Raw genomic sequence first — 21,845 nt, 5'->3', positions numbered from 1 at the left:
AAAAAGCTTTCAAGCATAACACAGCTTTCAAACAGAAATTCCAGCTTTCAGCAGTGCTGCTGTCACTGCTCAAACAGCACAGCTCCAGAAGAGCTCCAGATAAACTATGTAAATTTTAAAATCTGGGGAGAACCCTCAAATCTTTGTGCTGAACGTGAAGTTAAAGAAAATATAAAATTTAACTCCTGAAACAATTCTGTTTAAACCCAGAAGATTTTTATATGAAAGTCCATCTACTTAAATGGCTTTATTAACATGACAAAATGTTTTCACAGACAGATTTATTCCCTGCTATACCAATACACCTTTTGGTCCAGTTATCATCTTTTCTCACGGTTTTGAAATACAAACCATATTTTAAACTTCTACTCTGTTCTGCAGTAGGGCAGCTCCAGAGGTCTCACATGAAATAAAGGAGCTTTAGAGGAACCAGTGCTGACAGCAAACAGAATGTGCTGCCATGGGGATAAAAAGGAGCACCTGTCAGAGAGTTATTGCCCACTAATTCCTTGAAAAGCACATCCAGACCTTCCTCATCAGTTTGACCAAAAGATTCCAAACACAGCTCAGACTGGACTATTTCTTCAACAACAGCATTAGAAATATCTAAATGTTTAGTAATTTAGGTAATGCTGCTGCTTTAGCATATTTATATATTAAACCAGAGAGTTCTCCAAGGGAAAAGCTCCATCCCAGAGCTCTCTCCCAACACTTTGGGCACAGCTCCCTCCCTGTACAACATCCACCCTGAGAGCCCTTCCCAGCCAATCCCTCCGTGCCAGCCTGTTTTCCTTGGGGCAGCCAGGCTGTCCTGCCTGCAGGGATCATTCCCTGTGGAGAGGCAGCAGAGCAGCTGCTCCCAGCAGGTTCACACCTCCACCTCCCAGCTCGGGCAGCAGAGACCTGACAGACTCACCACAGGGCTGGCAGGGAGTCACTCCAGCTTTAGCCCAGAATAGCCACAGCTCTGGGATGCTGCAATCCTTGCTTCCAGTTTTATTCAGAGGGAAAACAACAACAACAACAACAACAACAAATCCTACAACACTGGTACCTAAAAATACTCAGCTTTTAGAACCAGACGTTTAGAACCAGGCTTAAAATTCAACTCAGAGTGAGGTACCTTCCCTGCCATGTCCTTTCATCCCTGAACACCACAGATTTCATGCTCTTCCTGAGCTTTCTCTCTGGGAGTTTCTTCACTAGAACAAAAAGTTCAGCAACAGTAATAAAGCAAAAGATCCTAAATATTATTTTTGTTAAGCTTTAAGGGAGACAGTGATCAACACTGAATGTTATTTTTACCCATTAGAACTGTATTTACCAATATTACAGAACCCCAGATGGTTTGGGTTGGAAGGGACCTTGAAGATCATCTCACTCCAAACCCACTAGAACTGCTTCCTTTCTTTCCACTGCTACTCCAGAGCACTTGGATCCTGTGGACCAGTTTGGTTTTTCCTTAATCTTTAAGTTCCCTGTGGCCACCCCCAAGTTCTCTCTTAGAAACAGAGATCATGGTGCTTCAAATAACTGTGCCAGTTTTTGGGATGAGCCTGGCTGGAGATGCCCAGGGCTGAGCACCATCCTCACACTGCAAAGCTGATCTGCCTTGATCATCCAACTCCAGTGAGCAATTCCATATTGGATACAGATCCCTAGAAGACAAACCTTTAGGATTAAATGGACCTGTTCCCTTCTTCATTCCTTTAAACTACACCATACAAGGGATGCTACAACTCCTTAGAAAGTTATTTCACCACCTTCACTTGGCTTTAACTCCATGCAAGCACAGTGGAAAAGTGAATTTATCAACAGCTTTACCTACCCAAAATAAGCCATTTCTAGGCCAAGTCAGCCTTCCAACACACCTGCATCAAGACCAGAATCAAAGCAAAGCAAAATGTACTAAAGACTATTTGCTTAACATCGTATTCAAATTAGGAAATATAAATCATCTGACATTTTTATATTTAATGCAGAGATCCAGAGACAAAAAGCAGAGTATTTGGGTTGGAAATGTGCAGACTCATCTTGCAGAGCTCTCAGGCACGGCGAGTAACACCTCCTGACAACACTTTCGGAGGGAAGTGTCAGGAAGCTCCAAAGCTAATTTGGTCAGAAGCCTCTCCCCCCACCCTGGAAGCCTCAGCCCCATCTATTCCCTCTCTGCACACACACTTTTTTTATATAAAAGATATTCAAGAGAAAAAGTGTCAACTCAAGCAGCAATTTTTGCTTTCTTCTGCAGTTAACCCCTCCAATCCCACACAATCCCTGTTTTCCTCTCTTTCCCCTCCCTCTGCCCTGAGATGGAAAACAGTCAATGGAAATAAGGACACATATTTAGAGCAGGAAACCTCTGCTTCCTGTGGTCTGGGCACCACGAAAATTTCTACCCCTGAGGGCTGAAACACATTTCATTTCCAATTTATTTTGAAACACGAGTATTGCAGTGATTGGCAAACTTGATAATAGATATTCTCCTGCTGATCCAATGGAGAATTAATCTAGTCAGGAATCAAGACCTGTCTCCTCTTGCACAGGGTGTCCCCTTAAAAGGCTGTGTTAGTTATCAATTAATTCAGGGCACTGGGCAAACCATAAAAATCCATATATTGAGCTGCAACCAATGCACCCAAACCATTTATAGGACAAACTCCTCTCAGCTTCCCTGAGGAGCTTCCAACACCCAGTGGAAGGAAGCTGAAGAAAACCCACAAGAAGCACAAGGCCCACAAGTGGAAAGTGCTCATGAAATAACTTTTGGCTGTATCAGGTTTTTCCACCACGATAAAAGAAAAAAAACCATAATCACAAGAACCACCTGCCACACTCTTGCCTTCCAGAGTGGTGAATTCTGACTCCAGGCCAAAAAATAGACTAAGGGGGGGATGCTGTTACTGACTCAGTGAGGGCAGGCAGGGAAAAGTGAATCAAATTGTCCCACTCCATCCTAAAAATTCCCACAGGTCCCTGGAATGGGTGAGATTGGTATTATTTAGCTACTTTAAAGTACTTTTATTATTTCAGAAGTGAGTGAACTAATATGTCAACAGGAAAAAAAAAATCAACAAAGTAAGGGGGAATGGTTTTAAACTGAAAGACAGAAGGTTTGGACTAGGTATTGGGAAGGAATTCTTCCCTGGGAGGGCCTGGCACAGGTTGCCCAGAGAAGCTGTGGCTGCTCCTGGATCCCTGGAAGTGTCCAAGGCCAGGTTGGAGCAACTTGGGCTAGTGGAAGGTCTCCCTGCCCATGGCAAGGGTGGGACTGGATGGGCTTTAAGGACCCTTCCAAGCCAAACCATTCCACAATTCAATGACTTTTCCATCACTTTCTTCCCTTTCCCAATTATTAACCAACTGCAACTCCCCAAAGCAATGCCAGTGCACTGGGCAAACCAAAGCCAAGCCATCCTGGCCCCACTTTACATACCAATGACCTGATTACAGACCCATCACCTTGCTGTTATCTCAGGGTTTGAGCTGAGGGAGGCTCAAACGGCCCTGCAGGAGCTCAGTGCCCAGATAAGACAGGTCTGCAGAGGAGATGTGTATCTAAATGAGTTAAAATCCACTTTGGACCCAAACAATTCCCAGGAATGCCTTCCTTTCCCCTCTGGCAGTCGGCCTAAAGCCATTTGAGCACTTTAAAGTAATCTGGGAAATAAGAGTGGAAATTAGAGGCACTGGTGAAGGTACAGGGGGAGTGAGATGAGCACAGATCACAACCACTTCCTTTAGTCACCCCCGTAGCACCAAACCAAAACCAAATCCCCTGCATAACTTTAATTCACAAAAAGGAAACAATGCCATTTCAATCACCCCGTGAAACAACTGTGAGACATCCCAAATACCACCCTGAGTGGGACAGCAGTAATGTATGAGAAGATGAGCAATCTCTGAGCCCTACAAATAATGATTTTTCACTACTGATGAACATATTGAAACAAAACTGTTGCTGTCTATGAACTGTCAAAACCCCACACCAACCAGAACACTGTATTTTAAAGCTGCATTTAATTGCACAAGTTCCCAGTCAACAAAAACATGAATATAAACTGATCATTAAAAATAAAATTGTTGTTGTAACAACGAACGAAACTCAATTATTAAAAAAAAATCCTTTTGGAAAAGCTGCTTCTGGTAGTTTATGAGCAATGTATGTTTACTGAGAAGTGAGAGCTGGCTTTCCCCTGTACTAAACACAGTATCAAACACAGACTCTGAATTCAGTTTATTCCTGGCTCCACACATCCAAACCTCCATGTGACCGTGAGTCACAAAACTCCCTGGAGACGAGGGAGGAAGAATCACCAGGAGGGAAAACTGGCAAGTGTCCAGCAGGAGCTGGGACAGGTGATTAGGGCACCTCTCCCTCGCTGCATTTAACCCCGGATTACATGGAACATTCTCCTTCCAGGAGCAGCATCCAAAGTTCTTATGATTTAAGGCACACACACACCAACAGCAGGGAATTTGTATTTTAGAGGTTTTAAAGAAATGGTGTTTCATCACTGAAGTGATGAAACCTGAAGATCTGACAAATCACACAGAAATCCACTCCATTATAATTAAAAAAAAAAAAAACAAACAGATTGGCTCTAAAGTTTGGACAACTTAGGAAAAGGTTACAAAAATTAAAACACATAGAGAGAAATTAAAATTATTAAAAATCGACTACAAAATTCCATTTTAAATTAATCACCCTTAACTGAAAAAACCCATATATATTATTACTTTTTCAACCAGTGTCTCTGTCCCTTATCCAGTCACTGGATCCCAGTGAAACTCCCGGTGCTTTGTTTATATCCAAGGAATCACAATTACCAGGATGCTCCAAAGCAGGCACAGTTTTTTGTTATGCAACTCCCACCGGTCAAAGACACCCAAAGTGTGAGGTGCAGCCAGAAAAGCGGCCCAAAGCTGAGACAAACAAATTAGAAATTCCAATGTAAACAGGAGAAAAGAGCCGGGGAGAAGGGGGAGGAAGAAGCGTTTCTGCATCAACTGCTTTGGGCGTCCCGGGGGGATGGGATGAGACAGGAATTTACTGAGATGGAAAACCGAGGGGAAAATGGCATTTAGTGAAGTGGGAACAGCCTCCCAAGTCACGCTGAGCACATCTTCACCAGGAGGTGACAGAAAAATACACCTTACAGACAACAGTCCTGCCACAGTGGACGCTGGGAGTGCTGAGCATCCCAACCTGAGACCAGAGGACTAATTAGGCTTTTATGGGTGGAAATGTATTAATCACAATCAGATTTGCACCAAAGTCAATTAGGGAAAATTAGAACACAGATCTGGGTGTTTTTTTCAGATTCCTTATATTTAGAGCATTTCTTTTGTGAACATGGTCAGTATTTCAACCCAACACCTTCAGTGTAATAATAACTACATAGTGATTATTTATACAAACAAGTAGGAATTTCCAAACTGGATGAAAAATCAAACCTTTTAAGTAGTATATTCCCAAATACTTTATTTTGTTGAACTGATGAAATTAAATATAAAATTGTGACACTCTGTACTGATGTTACTTTCAGTTTTATAACATTATTTTCTGTATTTCTTACACCTTTCCATATTCTGGTCCAGTTCTTCTCTACTTGTTAGAGCAACTTCAGTTCTACAACTGATCTTCACCACCACTGGCTTTTAGGACACCCAAGGTTTATGTAAATATTAAATGTGTTATTTGTCTTTTTCTGTTAGAATGATAAATATATTAAGGCACGTAACTGTTCACAAGTATAAACAAAGTTTATTAACCTTGCCGGCAAAATAAATTACAAATAACCTTTTGAACGTCCAGCACCAGCCAAAATGATCTTTCTTAGGAAAATACTGTAAGCAGATTTAACGTCTGTTGATGTTAATTATTCAAACATTTCACCTGATTTCAGTCAAAACAGAAATCGTACCAATTTCTGCTGCTCAGTTTGGCCAAGCAGGAGCAACATCCAAGGAAACCCGAGGTATTTCTTCTTTAATTCCAATTTAATTCCAAGGAAAAGGAGCAACTGCTCCCTGCATTTGAGGTGTCCCAGAGCTGAGCCAAACAGGTCAGAGAGGCAGATTCCAAAGTGCTCCCCTGAGCTTTTGTCGTGGAATGACACCTCATCCCAGGAAACCTACCTACAAGGGAAAGTTCCTGCATAACGACTCGAGGTGTGACTCAATTAATTAACGGCGGGCACATCCCACTGTGCTCCTGCAGGGACTCGGAGGAGTCGGGACAGCTCTCCCAGCCCGACTGACCCCGAGCAGCCTCTGACCCGCAGCAAAAATGCCCCTTTATCTAAATTAGGACTGTGGTGTTAAGATAGGGCTGAACCCATCTAACCTCGGGAGGACACCGAAGCTTTCTAACCATTCCCACGCGCTCCTGGGGAAAGCAGGGGATGATCCTCTGCCCCACAACGGGCTTTCACCCCCCGCTTTATGGCTCAGACCCCAAAACGCAGAACACCCCTGCTGCTGCTGCAGCTCAAAAGCACCTCGGAGATCAGTGCCATTTGTCCCGGGCTAAGCCGCTGCTCCCGAGCAGTTGTTGCAGGTTTGCTGATAGGTGTTAATGTGATAAGCCCTAATAAACTGCTCGGGAGATGGGAGATTTAAGCAGCAAATCTTTGTGCCGTTTAACTTCAGCCACAACAAATTAAAGGCAAAGCTCCTCGGTTTAACAGCTCGGCGGTGCTCGGCTGCTCCGGGTTAATCCCGATACACCGTCATCCCAAAGGATGTTAAAGTACCAGCCCCGGACCGGGAGGAAGGTTGTGTTTTGCCACAAAAATACGCTGCGGGTGAAAGCACTGAGGATCGGAGCTGAAAACTGAAATAACGCGTCGAAATGTGCACGTGGAGAGGACCATCGCTGCACAGCACAATGGGTCTCAAAGGGGGAGAGGAAAATACAGGACCTGAAGGCAGGGAAAGGGATCTCAAATAAAACTGAAGCTCAGAATTCCGTGAGCAGAGGTCACAACCCTCTCCCTACTGCCAAATGTACTCCAGTAATCCCACAGCCTCCAAACACACCCAGAGTGAGTAAATAAATACAGGGGCTGAACTCGAACTGAGAAACAACTTAACCTGGAAACTGCACTTCCCCAATACAAAAGCCAGTTGATTCTAATAAAAAAAAAAACAAACAACAAACATTCCTCTCCTAAGCAAAGTCTGCTGTCTCGATTTCACCTGGGTTTGCATGGAAATAAATCTTTTGAGTTTCTTACTTAGATTTCCGTGAAGTCTTTCTGAGGGATTTCTGTTTTACAGAACATTTGCATGGGTTTGAAGCAGAGTTATCCTCTGCTGACCTCCTGTTTTACACCCCGGTGTCCGGGCTGCTGCTTTGTTCTTGTTGGTAAGCAACTGTGAGGGTTCGACCTTTCTTTTTAATATCAAATAAGCACTGCCATTATATTAATGATCTTGTGTGTGTGTGCACATATATTTCAAAGTCCTCCTGACTGAGCTTTCCTAGTTCACTGTATAAAAAGAAAATATTCATTATGGTTTGACAAACAAGAAAACTATGCCTTGTGCAAAGCTAAAAGCTCCCTGCTTTGAAGGGACAACGAATATGCTGCTTCAGGAGCACCACCAGCTCCAGGATGCCTCAAAGCCAGAGGATGAACATTTTATGTTTCCAGTGTTACAGCAGAAACCGAACGAACCAAGGGGTGGAGAGGGGAAAACAAACTGAGGGGAAAGCAAGAAAAAAAAGCAAGTTAACTGATTCCAGCCTGTCAAAATAATCAGAATTGAATGTTAGATTTAACGGTCAGAGACAGACCATCCCGAGGTGATCACTAAGGAAGTCCCTTCTCGCTGGAACTGTCAAAATTTTAGAAGCATCAAATCACATCCTCAACTTGCAACTCAGGCACTTTCCCTCTCTAACTTAATGCCAAACTGTAAGTGAATGGATGCTCAAACACGGATTGGGAGGAAGGTTCAGACAGCTCTGCCCAGGCAATCCCGGGATCATCAATTCCCACCACGCTTTCAGCTCCTCCCAACCCGGGAAAATTCATTTCCCAGCGCCTTCAGCCTGGATTTGGCTCATTCCTAAACATCATTTTCCCCCCCACAATGTGCAACTCAGCAATCTCCAGTAATATGTACTCAAACAAAAAACACAGTGATGTGATAAGAAACAAAACCAGGGCTTATCTATACTGCAACTTCCACCCCTCTTCTCACCAAAACAATTCATTAGCATTAGGAAACACAACTCTTACTCATCAGAAAAACCAAGTGTTCCTGCTCAGCGTCTGAAGCTCACAAAAGGACATTTTCCTGCTTCTGTTTAACAGTGATCCCTGTCTCACCTGAGTTTAAAAACAAACCCACGCGATTTTCTTCCCCGGGTTTAATTTGGAGTAAATTATAAACACTGGTAATATAAACACGCCGCAGAAGAGAAACCTAATTCTTTCACAGCTGGAACCCCCGAGTGAGAGAAACGAGCTGCTCGTTTGTGAAACGCTGCAAGTGGATGTAAATCTCTCAGATGCTTATATAGAAATAGTTCCAGAATATTCATCACGAATAAATGCATCAAAATCTGCACCTCTGTATAGGAAAAAAGATCAATCACAACGTAATTAAATCACGTGCCTGTCCCAGCAAAACTTGGTTGTAAAGAACAGACAGGCATGTTGCTCTGAACCATCTGAAATCCTGCAAATGTGTAAATAATCATTATTTCCAGTGGAATAGAGCCCAGAAGGTGCTGTGTGACCCCGGAGCACAGTGTGTCATAAGACCTGTGTGATTCCACCCAGCAAGTGTAAAACAGCAGCTCCGCCTCAGGGTTCAAACACCTTTCACAAGATGCACCCCAGCAAAAACCTGAGCTAGAAAAAGGCCCTGAGACACTCGAGCAACTGAGATGTCAGAAGTGAGGATGTAGAGACCCCTCCCCCCTGAAAAGTCCCTTTCAAAATACATCAAACTGATCACAGCAGTATTTGCTGTGAATTAAAGCTGTTTAGCTATTTCTCCAATATTTAATTTACTGCTATCTACAACAGCCTTGCCTAGGAGGGCTTTATATATCACCCCCCCAAAAAAACTACATTAAAGAATTATCTCTGCAATGCTGGAAGAAGGGCAACCCCATGACTGAAACCATCACTCCATGGCAATAATCTGAATAATCTATGAATAGCAGAATTTATAATCTTGCCTGGCTGATGCATCAAGCACTATGCTTATGTATTGCTTCCATCGTTTCATTTTGGAACTATTACATAATATATCAAATAGAGCCACATGTCAGTGCAGAGGAAACAAACCTCACTCTCACAGAAAAGCAACTTTTCAGGACAATGCTCCTTCGGTTTTACTGAAGTCTAAATCTAATCTCCTCAGTTATTTAAGCAGCCCACGAGCAGCTGGTTTGCCTGAACTCTTACAGCAATTTTCCACTGCCAGGTTTAAAAGAAAACATGATTTATCAAAGTAACAATAAGACTTAAAAATTAGCATTGATATTAAATGCAAACACAGCACTGCAAGGTAGACCTTCAAGACTGAGAAAACCAAATTAGTCTCCAATATTGCTTCATTAGTACCACAACGCTGTCCCTTTTAACTCCAATCCCAGATCCTAGCAGAGTTACTCCTTGGGAATTACTGGAAGCTTTGATCGCAGTGTATCAGACATAGTAAACAGGAAAAGAGAACAAAACTCCACGATGATAAAACGGATCGCTTTTAGTATCACCAGTCAGGTGAGTAAAACCAAGGAGGGAAGCACGGAGCCTCCTCTGACAGCTGTAACCTCGGAAAAGCCAATCCACGGGCACAGAGGTTTGGCTGAGGCGGAGACACGGATTCATTGAGGAAATTCGGGAGGGTGCCTTTACTATCGGCTCTGCCTGCAAGTACAGACACATCAGGCGACAGCCTCTGAGCTTATACAACCCCGAGGAGCACCAAATAAACCTCGTTCGGACAGAAAAGATGTTCAGAGACCCAGCACACTGGGAGGACACCGGAAAGCAAGCAAGCGTTTTCAAAGCTGTCCTACCGCTCACCAGAAACCCCGGAAACTCACATTTACCTAACTGCACAAAAGCTTTTCCCTCCCATAACACTACGGGAAGAACACACATCACATATCGAACCCGAACACGCGCCGGCTGACTTAGAAATAACACTTAAAGGTCCAGCACTTCACGCGAAGGGTCCAGCTGACGCCTCTGACACGCCGTGCACAGCGAGCGGCACAAAACATCGGTGTTAAATAACTCCGGGGGTGGCTACAAGTACGGAGACACTGCCTCACGCAGGGAGCCAAAGCTGCCCTGTCCTCCAGCCCCACATGTGCGGTGTGTGTGTGCCGGGCTGTTCCTGTCCCCTCCATCCCCTGACCGGTCACAGTGTGTGAGTGCCGGGCTGTCCCCTCCATCCCCTGACCGGTCACAGTGTGTGAGTGCCGGGCTGTCCCTGTCCTCTCCATCCCCTGACCGGTCACAGTGTGTGAGTGCCGGGCTGTCCTCTCCATCCCCTGACCAGTCACACTGTGTGAGTGCCGGGCTGTCCCCTCCATCCCCTGACCAGTCACAGTGTCTTTCCAAGCGCAGGGACTGACAGCCCAACACGCGGCACGGCCGCCGGGCTCGGCTGGAGGACTGGGACACATCCCGCTGTCCCTCCGACAGGGATCCGCGGGCAGGGATCCGCTCGCTCCCCGTGCGGTGCCACCGCAGAGCACGCTGCTCCCAGCAGTTCCACGCCGCCGCCTCCTCCCCGGCCCGAGCGAGTTGACAGCCACTCACAACAGGATCGGCTGAGAGTAGTATCGGCGTTAGTCCACCACGCCACGAGCGCTCGGAGCTGCTCCGGCACCGGGAGCCGCTCCGACACCTCGACCCGCTCCGACATCCCGCATCCCAAGCGGCTCCGACAGCCCGAGCCCCTCCACAGCTCCGGCACCTCGGGCTGTTCCGACACCCGAGCACCCCGAGCCGGCACCTCCGAGCAGCGGCTCGGCACCTCCGGCACCCCGAGCCGCTGTGCCGCCCCGACACCCCGAAGTGACACCCCGAAGTGACAGACACCCCGAGCCGCCCCGGCACTCCGCGCCCGCTCCAGCGCCCCGAGCTGTCCCGGCACCTCAGCTCCCTGCTCCGGCACCCCGCTCTGCAGCTCCACCGCTCCGGCATCCCGGCGAGCCGCTCCGGCACGACACCGCGCCGCCCCGGCATCCCGCGCCGCCCCGCAGCTCCGACGCCCGCAGTGCCGCCCGTGGCCCCGCGCTGTCCCGCACGGCCGCTCTCCCGGCGGCGGCTCGCCCCGCTGCGGCGGCCGGGACGCGCACAGAAGATGGCGGCCGGCGGCGCGGGCCCCGCTCGCGGCGCGGAGCGCGGCCGAGGCTGCGCCGTTTGCGCAGCGCCCCGCGCGCGGCGCGGCGGGCCGGGCGTAGCGCGCTTGGTGAATACGGGCCGGCGGCGCCCGCGCGGGGGGTGCCTGTAAACAATGGTGCCCCCCCTGCGCCGCGCTCCCTTACCGATTCCTCCTCCTTCTCCATCCCCGTGGGCATCTGCGGCACGGCCCGGTTGATGGAGACGCAGTCGTTGAGGTCGGGCATGTCCTTGCCGCGGTAGATGGGCAGCGGTTTGGCGGCGTCTAGCGCCCGGGCGCGGAAGGAGAGTTTGCTCATTGTCTCCCCCTCACAATAACACCCCGGGGCCGGGCGGGCGGGGGGGGGGGGGGCCTTCAGTGCGGCCTCGCCGCCGCCTCCCAGCCGCTCCCGCGCCGCGCCCGCGCCACCATGGAGGGTCCCGCCGCCCCGGCGCAGCTCCCGGCGGGGCCGCCCGTAGCTCGCCGCGCACGCCCCGCAGCCCTAGATCCGCGCCGGGCTCGCTCGGTCCGCTCCCTGCGCCATGGCAAACATGGCGGACATTAACCACGGCCGCCAGCCGTCCCGGCAGCCCGCGCGGCGGGAGCGGCGCTGCGCGCGCAGCCGAGGGCGGGAGGCTGAGGGAGCCTCGGGGAGCCTGAGGGGGGCGGCGGGACCGGGAGCGAGAGGAGAGCGGAGTGTCCGAACAGTGTCCCGAAACTGTCACCGCCGGGGCCCCGCAGTGTCCCGGGAGTGCCACCGCTGGGTCTGCACAGTGTCCGCACAGTATCCCCGCTGTCTCCCCACAGAGTCTCCACGGTGTCCCTGCCGTATCCCTACAGTGTCCCCACGATGTCCCCACATCGTCCCCACTGTCTCCCCACAATGTCCCTACAGTTTCTCCACAATATCCCCACCGTATCCCCTCTGCATCCCCATAGTGTCCCCACAGTGTCCCCGCTGTCTCCCCACACTGTCCCCAAAGCGTCCACACAACGTCCCTACAATGTCCCTACAGTGTCCCTATAGCGTCCCTGCCGTGTCCCTACAGTATCCTCTCCATGTCCCCACAGTGTCCCCATAGTACCTCCACAGTGTCCCCACTGTCTCCCTGCTGTGTCCCCACAGTGTCCACACAGCGCCTTCATGGTGTCCATGGCATGTCCCACAGTGTCCCCACTGTGTCCCCACATTTTCCCCACAGTGTCCCCTCTGTGTCTCCATAGCCCTACAGTATCCCCACTGTCTCCCCACCCTGTCCCTAAAGTGTCCATACAGTGTCCCCACAGTATCCCCACAGTGTCCCTACAGTCCCTGCCATGGCCCCACAGTATTCCCACCATGTCCCCACCGTGCCCCTGTTGTCTCTCTGCTGTCTCCCCACAGTGTCCCCACAGTGTCCCCTGCTCTCTGGACAAACCATCTGGTTCCTCTCCTCAGCTTGTCAGCTGGTGTGAACTTAAAGTGTTCCAACAATAAAAAGGGCTTGTCAGAAGAGCTGAGTGACTTAGAAACAAACTCGTGCTTGCACATTTCAATTATTTATTTATTTTCTCCACAGAATCACACAATATTTAGGTTTGGAAGGGACCTCTGGAGATCATCCAGTTTAACCAGAGGCACCCAGAGCAGGTGACACAGGAAAGCATCCAGGTGGGTTTGGAATGTGTCTGGAGAGGGAGACTCCACACCTTCCCTGGGCACCTATTCCAGTGCTTGGCTGCCCTAAATATAAAGAAGTTCTTCCTCATTTTGAAGTGGAACTTGTCATGTTTTAGTTTACTAAACTCACCTCCACCTCAGAGCTCTCACAGGAGTTGTCAGTGCAACCTTCTGCCTCTGAATCAAACCAAAACTCTTAGTCAAAGCTTAACCATTTGGATCACAGTGCCAGCTGTACCTAATATTCCATTTTTTAATTAGGAAAAATAGGTTTAGTCTCTAAATTGCCGTTCATTTTCACTTACTGGTTGCATTTTTTTATTTACATGGTTTTATACAGCAAATGCAACTATTGTTCTTGACAAACACATGATTTACAAAATGAAGAATAAAGAATTATGCCAGCTAGAGAGAGAGAGAAGGGAGATGAAACAAGCACAGTAATACACAGGAGGCAAAAAGAAAGAGCGAGAACATTACGTTCATCAGCCACGGACCCAAATTAGCTTGGGAAAGAGATGTGGAAATTGGATTAACTCCTATGAAAACATCAGGTAAATGTTCAGTAATAGTCATGTGAGCAAATGAAGCTTTAAAGGTGATGAGAAAACCAACAGAGAACAAAAGTGCTCATTTATAACTCCCTTTAAAATTTTCTATTCATACAGTTCTTGACTTGGATTAGGATGAAGCCATAAATGTTTAACAGTTGTATGGTTTCTAGCCTAGAATTTATAGCTCAGCACCATTTTAGAAGCGGCCAGAATGGGTCTGATACCCCTAAAGTGACTCATGATTAATTGGTAGCAGCAGAGGGTTGGCATTTTCAAAGAGCCATTGTGATGCCTTTCTGCATGAGCTGTATTTTCCATAAAAATTCCATTACCTGGAGTGTGTTACACCCCCGCTGCACAGGTGACATACATGTGGAAAGGTGAGGCAGCTGAGTGGAACAGGCAGTTCCTCCTGAAGTACTTCCTTGAGTAGTTGAAAGACAGAAAGAACTTTCCTCTTTCTGCTTCTCTGCAAGAAAGAGGCATTTTACACACTGCTTTAAGATTTGTTTCCCCTTTCAGTCAGCACAGCTGAACAATAGATAATAATAGCCTTCTCCCTTTGTGTGCATGTTCTGTTCTTTTTCACTGCTTAAAAAATAAAATAAAAAAAAAAAAGAACAAAAATGAAACATATTTACCCTCAAGGTGGCTCTTAGTCCTAAAACTCATCCCATTATTTTATTTCTACAAGCAATGCAATTTTTTTTAAATGGTGCCCTGTAGGATAAAGAGGGGTTTTTTTATGTAGTCAAAAAAGCCATTGCACAGAGCTGAACATGGGCAAAACTAAAGTTTCAGCTTACATTAGTTTAGCTTTAAGCCAGAACCATCAATCTTTTAAGTGCATAATCTGATCTCTTCCTCTGGTAAAATATTACAGGTTTTCTGAAGAGTTTTAGCTGTGAAAAAATCATGAGCTGTACCTCACCTGTAGACAAAATAAGTTATTTTTGATGCACAGATCAGGGAAACCACGTCTCAAACGAAATTGTTTGTTCAGCAGTTGAATTCTGACTTGTCTTTGTGTTTTCTGTAGAGATAATGGAGTTGAATGTGCACATTTGAGCACTGGATAGACTGAAACCCCCCAGATTTCACTTGAGCACCTGTATCAGTGGAAATGTCAGAGTCATATAGGCTCGGGGGCTTTTGGTTCTGCTTCTCCACAGTGACATTTAGCACAAAGAATCCTTGTTCTCACCGTAGCTGCCTGAAGCCTGGTGGTCTTTTCTGCAAATGCATCCTGTTTCGTTGTTGTTGTTGTTTCTGTTGTTTGTTTTTTGGGTGATTTTTCCTCTCACTGCATTAATCTTCTCCAAGCACGAGCATCACTTATAGACAATTATCTCTGTGCACATTATTGCAACATGACATGGCATGAGCAGTTCTATGCTCTGTATTGTCACCTTATAAGTACAAGAAGTATTAAAAAAAAAAAAGGGCACAGAAAATACAGAAACAGAGAGTCCAGAAGTGTTTTTGGCCCCTGACAATGCACGGGGTTGTTGAGCCTTGTGGGGTGTTCAACACCTTGATTGATTGCAGGGTGTTAAAAGACAAAATGGAATTTTTAGGGTGCTAATGATTTGACTGTAAATACACAAAAATAATCAAGATAGTAAGTGTTCAGAAGAATTGTCTTCTGCTCCATGCCAGCTCCAGACTCAGAGGATGCAATTAGGGAAGTGATGCTGATGAATCCACGCTCTCAAATATTCCTGGTGTTGCTGCCATTGTACATCCCAGATTCCAGCCTTATTATTGAGGGATTTGATCTCATGTTTAAGGAAATCTTCACTAGAAGGGAGCCTAAAAGTGTCCAGGAGGCTGGCTTAGTAACTCCAGCACAAGAGAAAGTGCTGAGCTTTCCAGGAGATCCATGAATGGACTAGGGGAGTCTTTTTAAAGGTTATGAAGTCCTTCTTTCTCCTCGTGTCTGAGAACTCTGATTGAAGTGAAAGGAACCTCTGTCCTATTCATTTCAAAGGGGGTTTTGTCAGGAAAAAAGAGCTTGATCAAAGTAGCTAGTAAGCATGCTTAGTGGCTAATGTTCACAGTTAATGCATCATTCCAAACCATTTCTATTTCCAATTATTCCAAGAGTTGAGGGAACTGGCAGCCTGCACATTTTCCTCTTTAAGGTCACCAAAAAAAACCTATCAGCCAAAACCTGCAATCTAGAGTGGAATAGCTTCCTGGGAGATGGAAAGCTCTGAATGGAAATTATAAAAAGTTGAAAATGGAGTTAAAATCTCGAGCCCGACGGCAACAGACACCAAATAAAACGAAATAAAAGGGCAGCTCTGGAAATGGCTGATTCCCCACGTTATAGCAGGAAGGTAACGTGATGAAAAGCAGCAGGAAGCTCCTGATTTGAAAGTTTTGTATCAGGACTATTTGTGTCAAGAAATAGGTTTAAAATGAAAGGGAATTGTGCTTTCTGTGTGAGGGTTACCACAGGCACGGGAGGGCCGGCAGCTCTCTAAAGGAACCTGCTGCAGCTGCTTCCTGTGCTGGAAAATCTCGGATTCCCACTCAAAAAATCAACCTGCTCTTGACTCTAACTGTGTTACCAACAATGCAATTGTGAAACCAGATTCATTTGCTTTGGAATTATCAAGTAAAGCCATTAAGCACCTGTACGAGTGCAGCCCAAAACCACATAAATCTGGGGGTTTACCACAGGAAAAATGTAACTTTACAGTGCAGTGACCAGTGAAGAGGAAAAACATGCTTGTGCCTGGAACCAGAAATATACTGTTAAAAGCAGTACATAATAAGGACTGTATTTATGGCCTTAAGTTTTGGAAAATAGGCCTTAAAGAGAGAGAGATTTATCAACTGTCATTTAGAAAGTCCTAGCAGAGAAAAATCACGAAAACCAGTTTTACAAAGGTATAGAAATTTATCCCAAAATCTCACACTTCAGGAGGCAAACTCGAGACATTAATTTATTTATTTATTGGAATTTTGAGGAGCTGGGAGCTCCCCTGGCTTGTATGAAAAAATTAAAAATCAAACCCCATCCTGCCACTTAAAATATCGATGAAGTCAGAATAATGGGGCATTGAAAACTGTTACAATGTTTATTCAGAGTTCACAAGTCAGAGTGAAGGACTCACCCTAAAGAGGACTTCAAAAACCTCTGCCCCAGCAGTAAGAGATGCTCCCTTTCCTCCTCAGACCTTCATAGTTCTGCTGCATTTCAGCACAAGGGTAGAAGTGGGGCTGCTTTCTAAAAATAAATCTGTAGGCAACTTTAAAATCATAGAATCACAGACTGGTTTGGGTTGGAAGGGACGTTAAAGATCATTTAATTCCACGGGCAGGGACACTTTTCACTAGATAAAACCAAGAAATCAGGAAATATGCCAAGTGTCACTTTCTAAAATACTCTAAAGCCACATTCTTACCTGAAAACCCAACAAACCCACCTTGATAATTGCTGTCTTCTGAGTTAGTGCCCTGGATAGAACAGTTTTTCTTACTGATTAGTAATGGCAACATTTTCCCTGCCCACCTTTCTCTGAGGTTGATACCATGGGCTGATCTGGAGTAGCAGCACTCACTGGAGCAGGAATATTCAATGGAGATTCCAAGAAAATCCAAACCTTGCATGGGCATAGCCCAAGGCTTCCCAAGGTGTCCAGGCAAATGCTTTTCTGCCCACAAAACTTGACCTTCTCTAGCAGGGTTTGTTCCTTTATCTGCAAATACCAGACCTTTATCATCACATCTCAGTCTTTTTTTTCCCTTTTTAATCTCTAAAGTCCTCCCACAACCCCTTAAAACCCAAATATGTCCCCAGTGCTTCTCTCCAACCAGGGCAGAACCATTTCCCGCTGCAGAAATGACCCAGGTCTCCTCAAAGCAGTTCCCCTGGTGTCAGCCAGGAGGTGTTTCCCCAGGAGGGAAAGATTTTACTTTTATCTCTCTGATGCAAATCAGAGGGAAGTTTATTGTCACTTGTATGGGAGCAGTGTCATCCTGTGACATTTTTCTGCAAAATGGGGCTGAAAGCCATCACAGAAAAACAAGAGTCTCTCAGCAACGTTGCCGTGCACCAAGAAACAGAAATATTACCTCGGTTGCAAGAGGAGTCAAAAGGAAAATGAAAGTGTTACGTTGGAAACAAACAGCGGTGATCCTGTTTTTGTAGTACTCAGGGCACACATTTGTAATAACAAAAGGAAGTTTTTAGTCCTGGTTGTAAGTTATGCAATCAACATGCAGATTTAAAGATGTATTCAAGCTTCACATTCCTGTACTTCCTTGTCAAATAGGCTTTTTTTAAGAAAACAGTACAAAAAAAGACACTTTCATTATGCAGACATCAGTCATAGCAAAGCTGATACCGTATTCCCACTTCCAAATTGCCTGTTCATTGAAATCTCCTGCTCCACATGCAATCAGATCTCCATAAATACACAAGTGCTTTACAAGAGCTGCTCCAGCAAGGTCACACCTTTACACCAGCTCTTGCTTCCTCAGGAACAACAGTGCTCAGCTCAGGAATCTCCTCTGCTGCACCAGCACCAAACACATCCTGGGATCGTGGCAGCTGGACATGGGGGACTGCTGAGTGGTGGTGAGTGAGAATCTCATCCTGGGCTGGGGTTTTGAGCATGAGAAGCCTATTTTTATTTTCCAGACCTGGTGGCCACTTTCATACCATTAAAAAGTGTGAACAGTCAGTCCTCAAGAAAGTGATTGGGATCCAGAGGTTGCTTCTTGCTTCTTTCTTGGTTTCTTTTAGGTTGGACATCAGGAGGAAATTCTCATGGAAAGGCTGGTCAGGCCTTGGCAGGGGCTGCCCAGGGAGGTTTGGAGTGCCCAGCCCTGGAGGTGTCCCAGGAAGGCCTGGCCGTGGCACTCAGTGCTCTGGGCTGGGGGACAAGGGGGGCATCGGGCACAGGGGGATCCATGGGCTGGGAGGGCTTTTCCAACCTCAGGGATTCTGAATTCTTAAATAAGAGACTGATGATTCCACATTGCTCCCTGAAAAGATGGGAGAGGTTTGCCTGTTATCACATGCAGCTATTTCACTCTTGTGCTTTTGGTTCACAGTCAAACTCTGTGGAAGGAGGAGCAGTGAGTTTATTTTGGAAGCTGGAGATGGGCTTTTGGCAAAGGCACGGAGTGACAGGACAAGGGGGAATGGCTTTCCACTGCCAGAGGGCAGGGTTAGGTTGGATATTGGGAAGGAATTCCTGGCTGGGAGGGTGGGGAGGCCCTGGCCCAGGTTGCCCAGAGAAGCTGTGGCTGCCCCTGGATCCCTGGAAGTGTTCAAGGCCAGGCTGGATGGGACTTGGAGTTGAGGAAAGGCCAGTTTGGAGCACACGCCAGCCCAGTGCCGAGAGAGCTGAGTCATCAGGAAAAGGGAAGTTTGGGGCCTGCACAGCCCCTCAGGCTCCCTCACTGTGTGAATGGAGCCAGGCACGCCTTGGGGAGCCTCTGTCTCACCTCAGATTGGTCTTAGAGGATATTTTCACACAGCTGAGTCTAACTGTGTCTTCCTCTAAGGCTGAACTTGAAGCTGGATATGTAGGAGCCTCCTCTGTGTGTCCCAGACTCAGGTCTGGAGCACAGACAGAGCAGGACCCTCTCACAACATTTCTCTGAAGTTCACTAAAAAAAAAAGGAAGAAAAGAGTGAAAAGTGAGAACTGATTTGTGGGCACGGGATAGAGCAGACAGGGAAAGAGGACACTGCTGGAAGTGAGGGAAAGGTGATGCCTTCAAACTCTTGAGTGTTCACACGTGAGCCTTGGACGCTTGAAAATTAAAATTATGGATAATTCAGGGTAGCAATAGGATGAGAGGTCAGAGTCTTAAGCTGCACCAGGGGAGGTTCAGGTTGGACATCAGGAGGAATTTCTTCACAGAAAGGGTGATTAAATATTGGAATGGATCCAGGGAGGTGGTAGAGTCTTCACCCCTGGAGGTGTCCAAGGAAGGACTGGACGTGGCCCTCAGTGCTCTGGGCTGGGGGACAAGGTGGGGATGGGGCACAGGGGGGACTCGATGATCTCAGAGGTCTTTTCCAACCAAATTGATTCTGTGCTTCTATAACTCTGTAATATTTGTGGAATATTTGTGGTTCCTGGGTAGAAGCCTTCTCAGGGCATGCAAACACCCAACTTCCAGTGAACCCAGGTGATCAGGGAAGAGGCTGGATTTACCAGAAAGCCAGTGCAGAGAGGAGCAGCATCAGCTGAAAACAACTTGGAAGTCTAAGAGAACATAAGAGGAGACCAAACCACGGGGGACCGTTTCTGAAGCACCTGCACAAGTGTTGTTAAACCTTATAGAAAAGCAGTTGTCACCATTTCCCTTTCTGTCCAGGTCACCCCACGATGAGCCAATGCAAGACCAACTCCTGGCCCACTTTACTCCTCAGCACTGAGCCTTTGGGGGCTCCAGCAACCTTTGTGCAAGACATCCCACGCCTGCTCGTGGGAAAATCAGGGAATGACGGGGGCATGACGGGAGTTTCTAACCCTGAAATCCTAAATAATGCCCACGAGATTACAAATCAGGACACTGGTGCTTCTGGCTGCTCCAGGTGTGGCAAAAATGCTCTCAGACAAAAGAACGGCTGGGTTTGGGAATGTTCCTGCAAGTACCCGAGCAGTGTCACCAATTAATCATTCTTGGAAACAAAGGAGAAATAAAGGAGTGGAAAATAATGCCGTTATATAATAGGAAAATTACATCAGAGTTTCAGTATAAAACTTCAATTGAAGAAATACAATAGTTTTTTTTTCAAGGAGCCCAAATTAATCCATTCCCATTTTCCCCCAAGAATTCGGTGGTTGGTTAAGGAATTTCTTTTGCACAATTCTCTCTTGATTTTAAACACACAGACATTTCGTGAGCTTTTCCTGAAGTCACAGGTTAATCCTTCGGAGGAAAATGATCCATAAATCCTAGGAGTGTCAAGGAGTTGTAATCCCAACCTGTCTGGATTATCCAAACTACATTTGTAAGGTGCCAAGTTTAAGAAAACACTGCCCTCGTGTCACCTGGGACATATGAAAATATTCCAACTTGGGTAGTTATGGTTCCATCCCCAGCTTCCCTTTCCTGCTGGCACCTCTTTAATGACAGGTTTTGTTCTGCTCCGTTGCCAGTTGGAAAGGGAACAGGTTCTCCCTCTGACAGGGCAACCACAACAAGGAGCTGTAGGTCTTGGCACAGGGTTGGGGTTATTAATTTGCTGAGGAACAGCTCCTCCATCCCACTGAGGGCAGAGCCTTGGTCATGCTTAACCAGCACCTCTAAAGCTTTTCCTTTTCTCCAGCTGGGAATGAGAGTGGAGCCGTTGTCTCTACGGCATCAGGAGATGGGATGATAATTTTCCCAATGGATCCTGCTGTGGTTTGGCTGTGATTTGCCAGTCTTATTCCTGCATTTGGCCTATTCCCATGGGCACATCATTGTCCAGGATGTGCTTTGAATATATTAAATAGAATTATTTAATCTTTCTTTAACCATACCTGTAGTCTGTCAGCAAATGCATTTCCAGAGTCATTTCACTGCAATGGTGTAGGAGCTGGAGCTCTGGATGGATCCAACCAAACCCCGTTCCCATCTGCCATGGGATTTATAACCCGATCCTCCACCTCCGTTCCTGCCCTTCCTTTCAGCATAATTCCACAGGTGTTCTGGTCTAACTATTTTTGGAAATGGTTTTATTTGCATTACCTATTTTGTGTTTAGTTTTAAAATTCTAATTTCAGCTACATTCCTGTTCTTGCTCAGGGCAGAATGGCCCCGTTAACGTAAAGAGCCATATGGTGGCAGCTGAAAAGATTCAGTGCAAATTTGATACTGGCATGAGGATCAAAAATATCAAAAAATCCTCGGGAAAGGTGGATTTGGTGTCAGCAGTGGCAGAGCAGAGGCTGTGGTGATGCTGAGCCCTGTAGGTGGTGGTGGGCAGGGGTTTTGTTACTCCAAAGGCTCCCAAAAGTCAGGATTTAAAATTAATTTATAAATAGACTTGACAAAACAAGTTTAATGTCAGGTAGCTCCTTTAGGTCTGCTGCTGACAACGTAAGTTCGTATTTTCCCCCAGAATTAACAGAATTTTTCATTCTCTGGTTTTGCTTTGACAAGTTTTCAGTATAAATCTTATCTATGTAAATCTTACGTGCAACCTTTCCAGAATATATTCAAAAAAATATCTGCTTTAAGCAAGGGCTTAATTTAAGCCTGACATGTGATTTGCTAAACAAACTTATGACTAAGGCAACACCGAGT

The 21,845-nt window shown here is 46.4% G+C and overlaps 1 protein-coding gene and 1 long non-coding RNA gene across 7 annotated transcripts in view; one reads left to right on the top strand and one right to left on the bottom strand.

Annotated features, from left to right (window-relative positions):
• EPC2 (enhancer of polycomb homolog 2) overlaps positions 1–11,914 on the bottom strand; it is a 38,189-nt gene extending 26,275 nt beyond the window's left edge. Inside the window, exon 1 of one of the 2 annotated variants that reach the window (XM_027721035.2) lies at positions 11,531–11,914. In XM_027721035.2, the coding sequence (XP_027576836.1) occupies positions 11,531–11,683 (153 nt within the window). In that variant the 5' untranslated portion in view covers positions 11,684–11,914. Of the gene's footprint in view, positions 1–11,136; positions 11,248–11,530 lie in introns of those variants that run through there. The other variant, XM_039379002.1, reaches the window with a different exon arrangement.
• Positions 11,915–12,976: 1,062 nt separating this feature from the next.
• Positions 12,977–21,845, top strand: part of LOC113987905 — a 30,663-nt gene continuing 21,794 nt past the window's right edge. For all 5 annotated transcript variants that reach the window (XR_005562696.1, XR_003540708.2, XR_005562694.1 and 2 more), the window contains exons 1-3: positions 12,977–13,015; positions 13,365–13,578; positions 18,073–18,169. This is a non-coding gene — a long non-coding RNA (uncharacterized LOC113987905). The remainder of the gene's footprint in view (positions 13,016–13,364; positions 13,579–18,072; positions 18,170–21,845) is intronic.

This window comes from Pipra filicauda, unplaced genomic scaffold (assembly GCF_003945595.2).
Source record: "Pipra filicauda isolate LSUMZ 115617 unplaced genomic scaffold, ASM394559v2 scaffold152_size1767362_pilon, whole genome shotgun sequence".
In the NCBI taxonomy this organism is placed as follows: domain Eukaryota; kingdom Metazoa; phylum Chordata; class Aves; order Passeriformes; family Pipridae; genus Pipra; species Pipra filicauda.
Note: the sequence above shows the minus strand (reverse complement) of the source record. Positions and strands in the feature narration are given on the sequence as shown.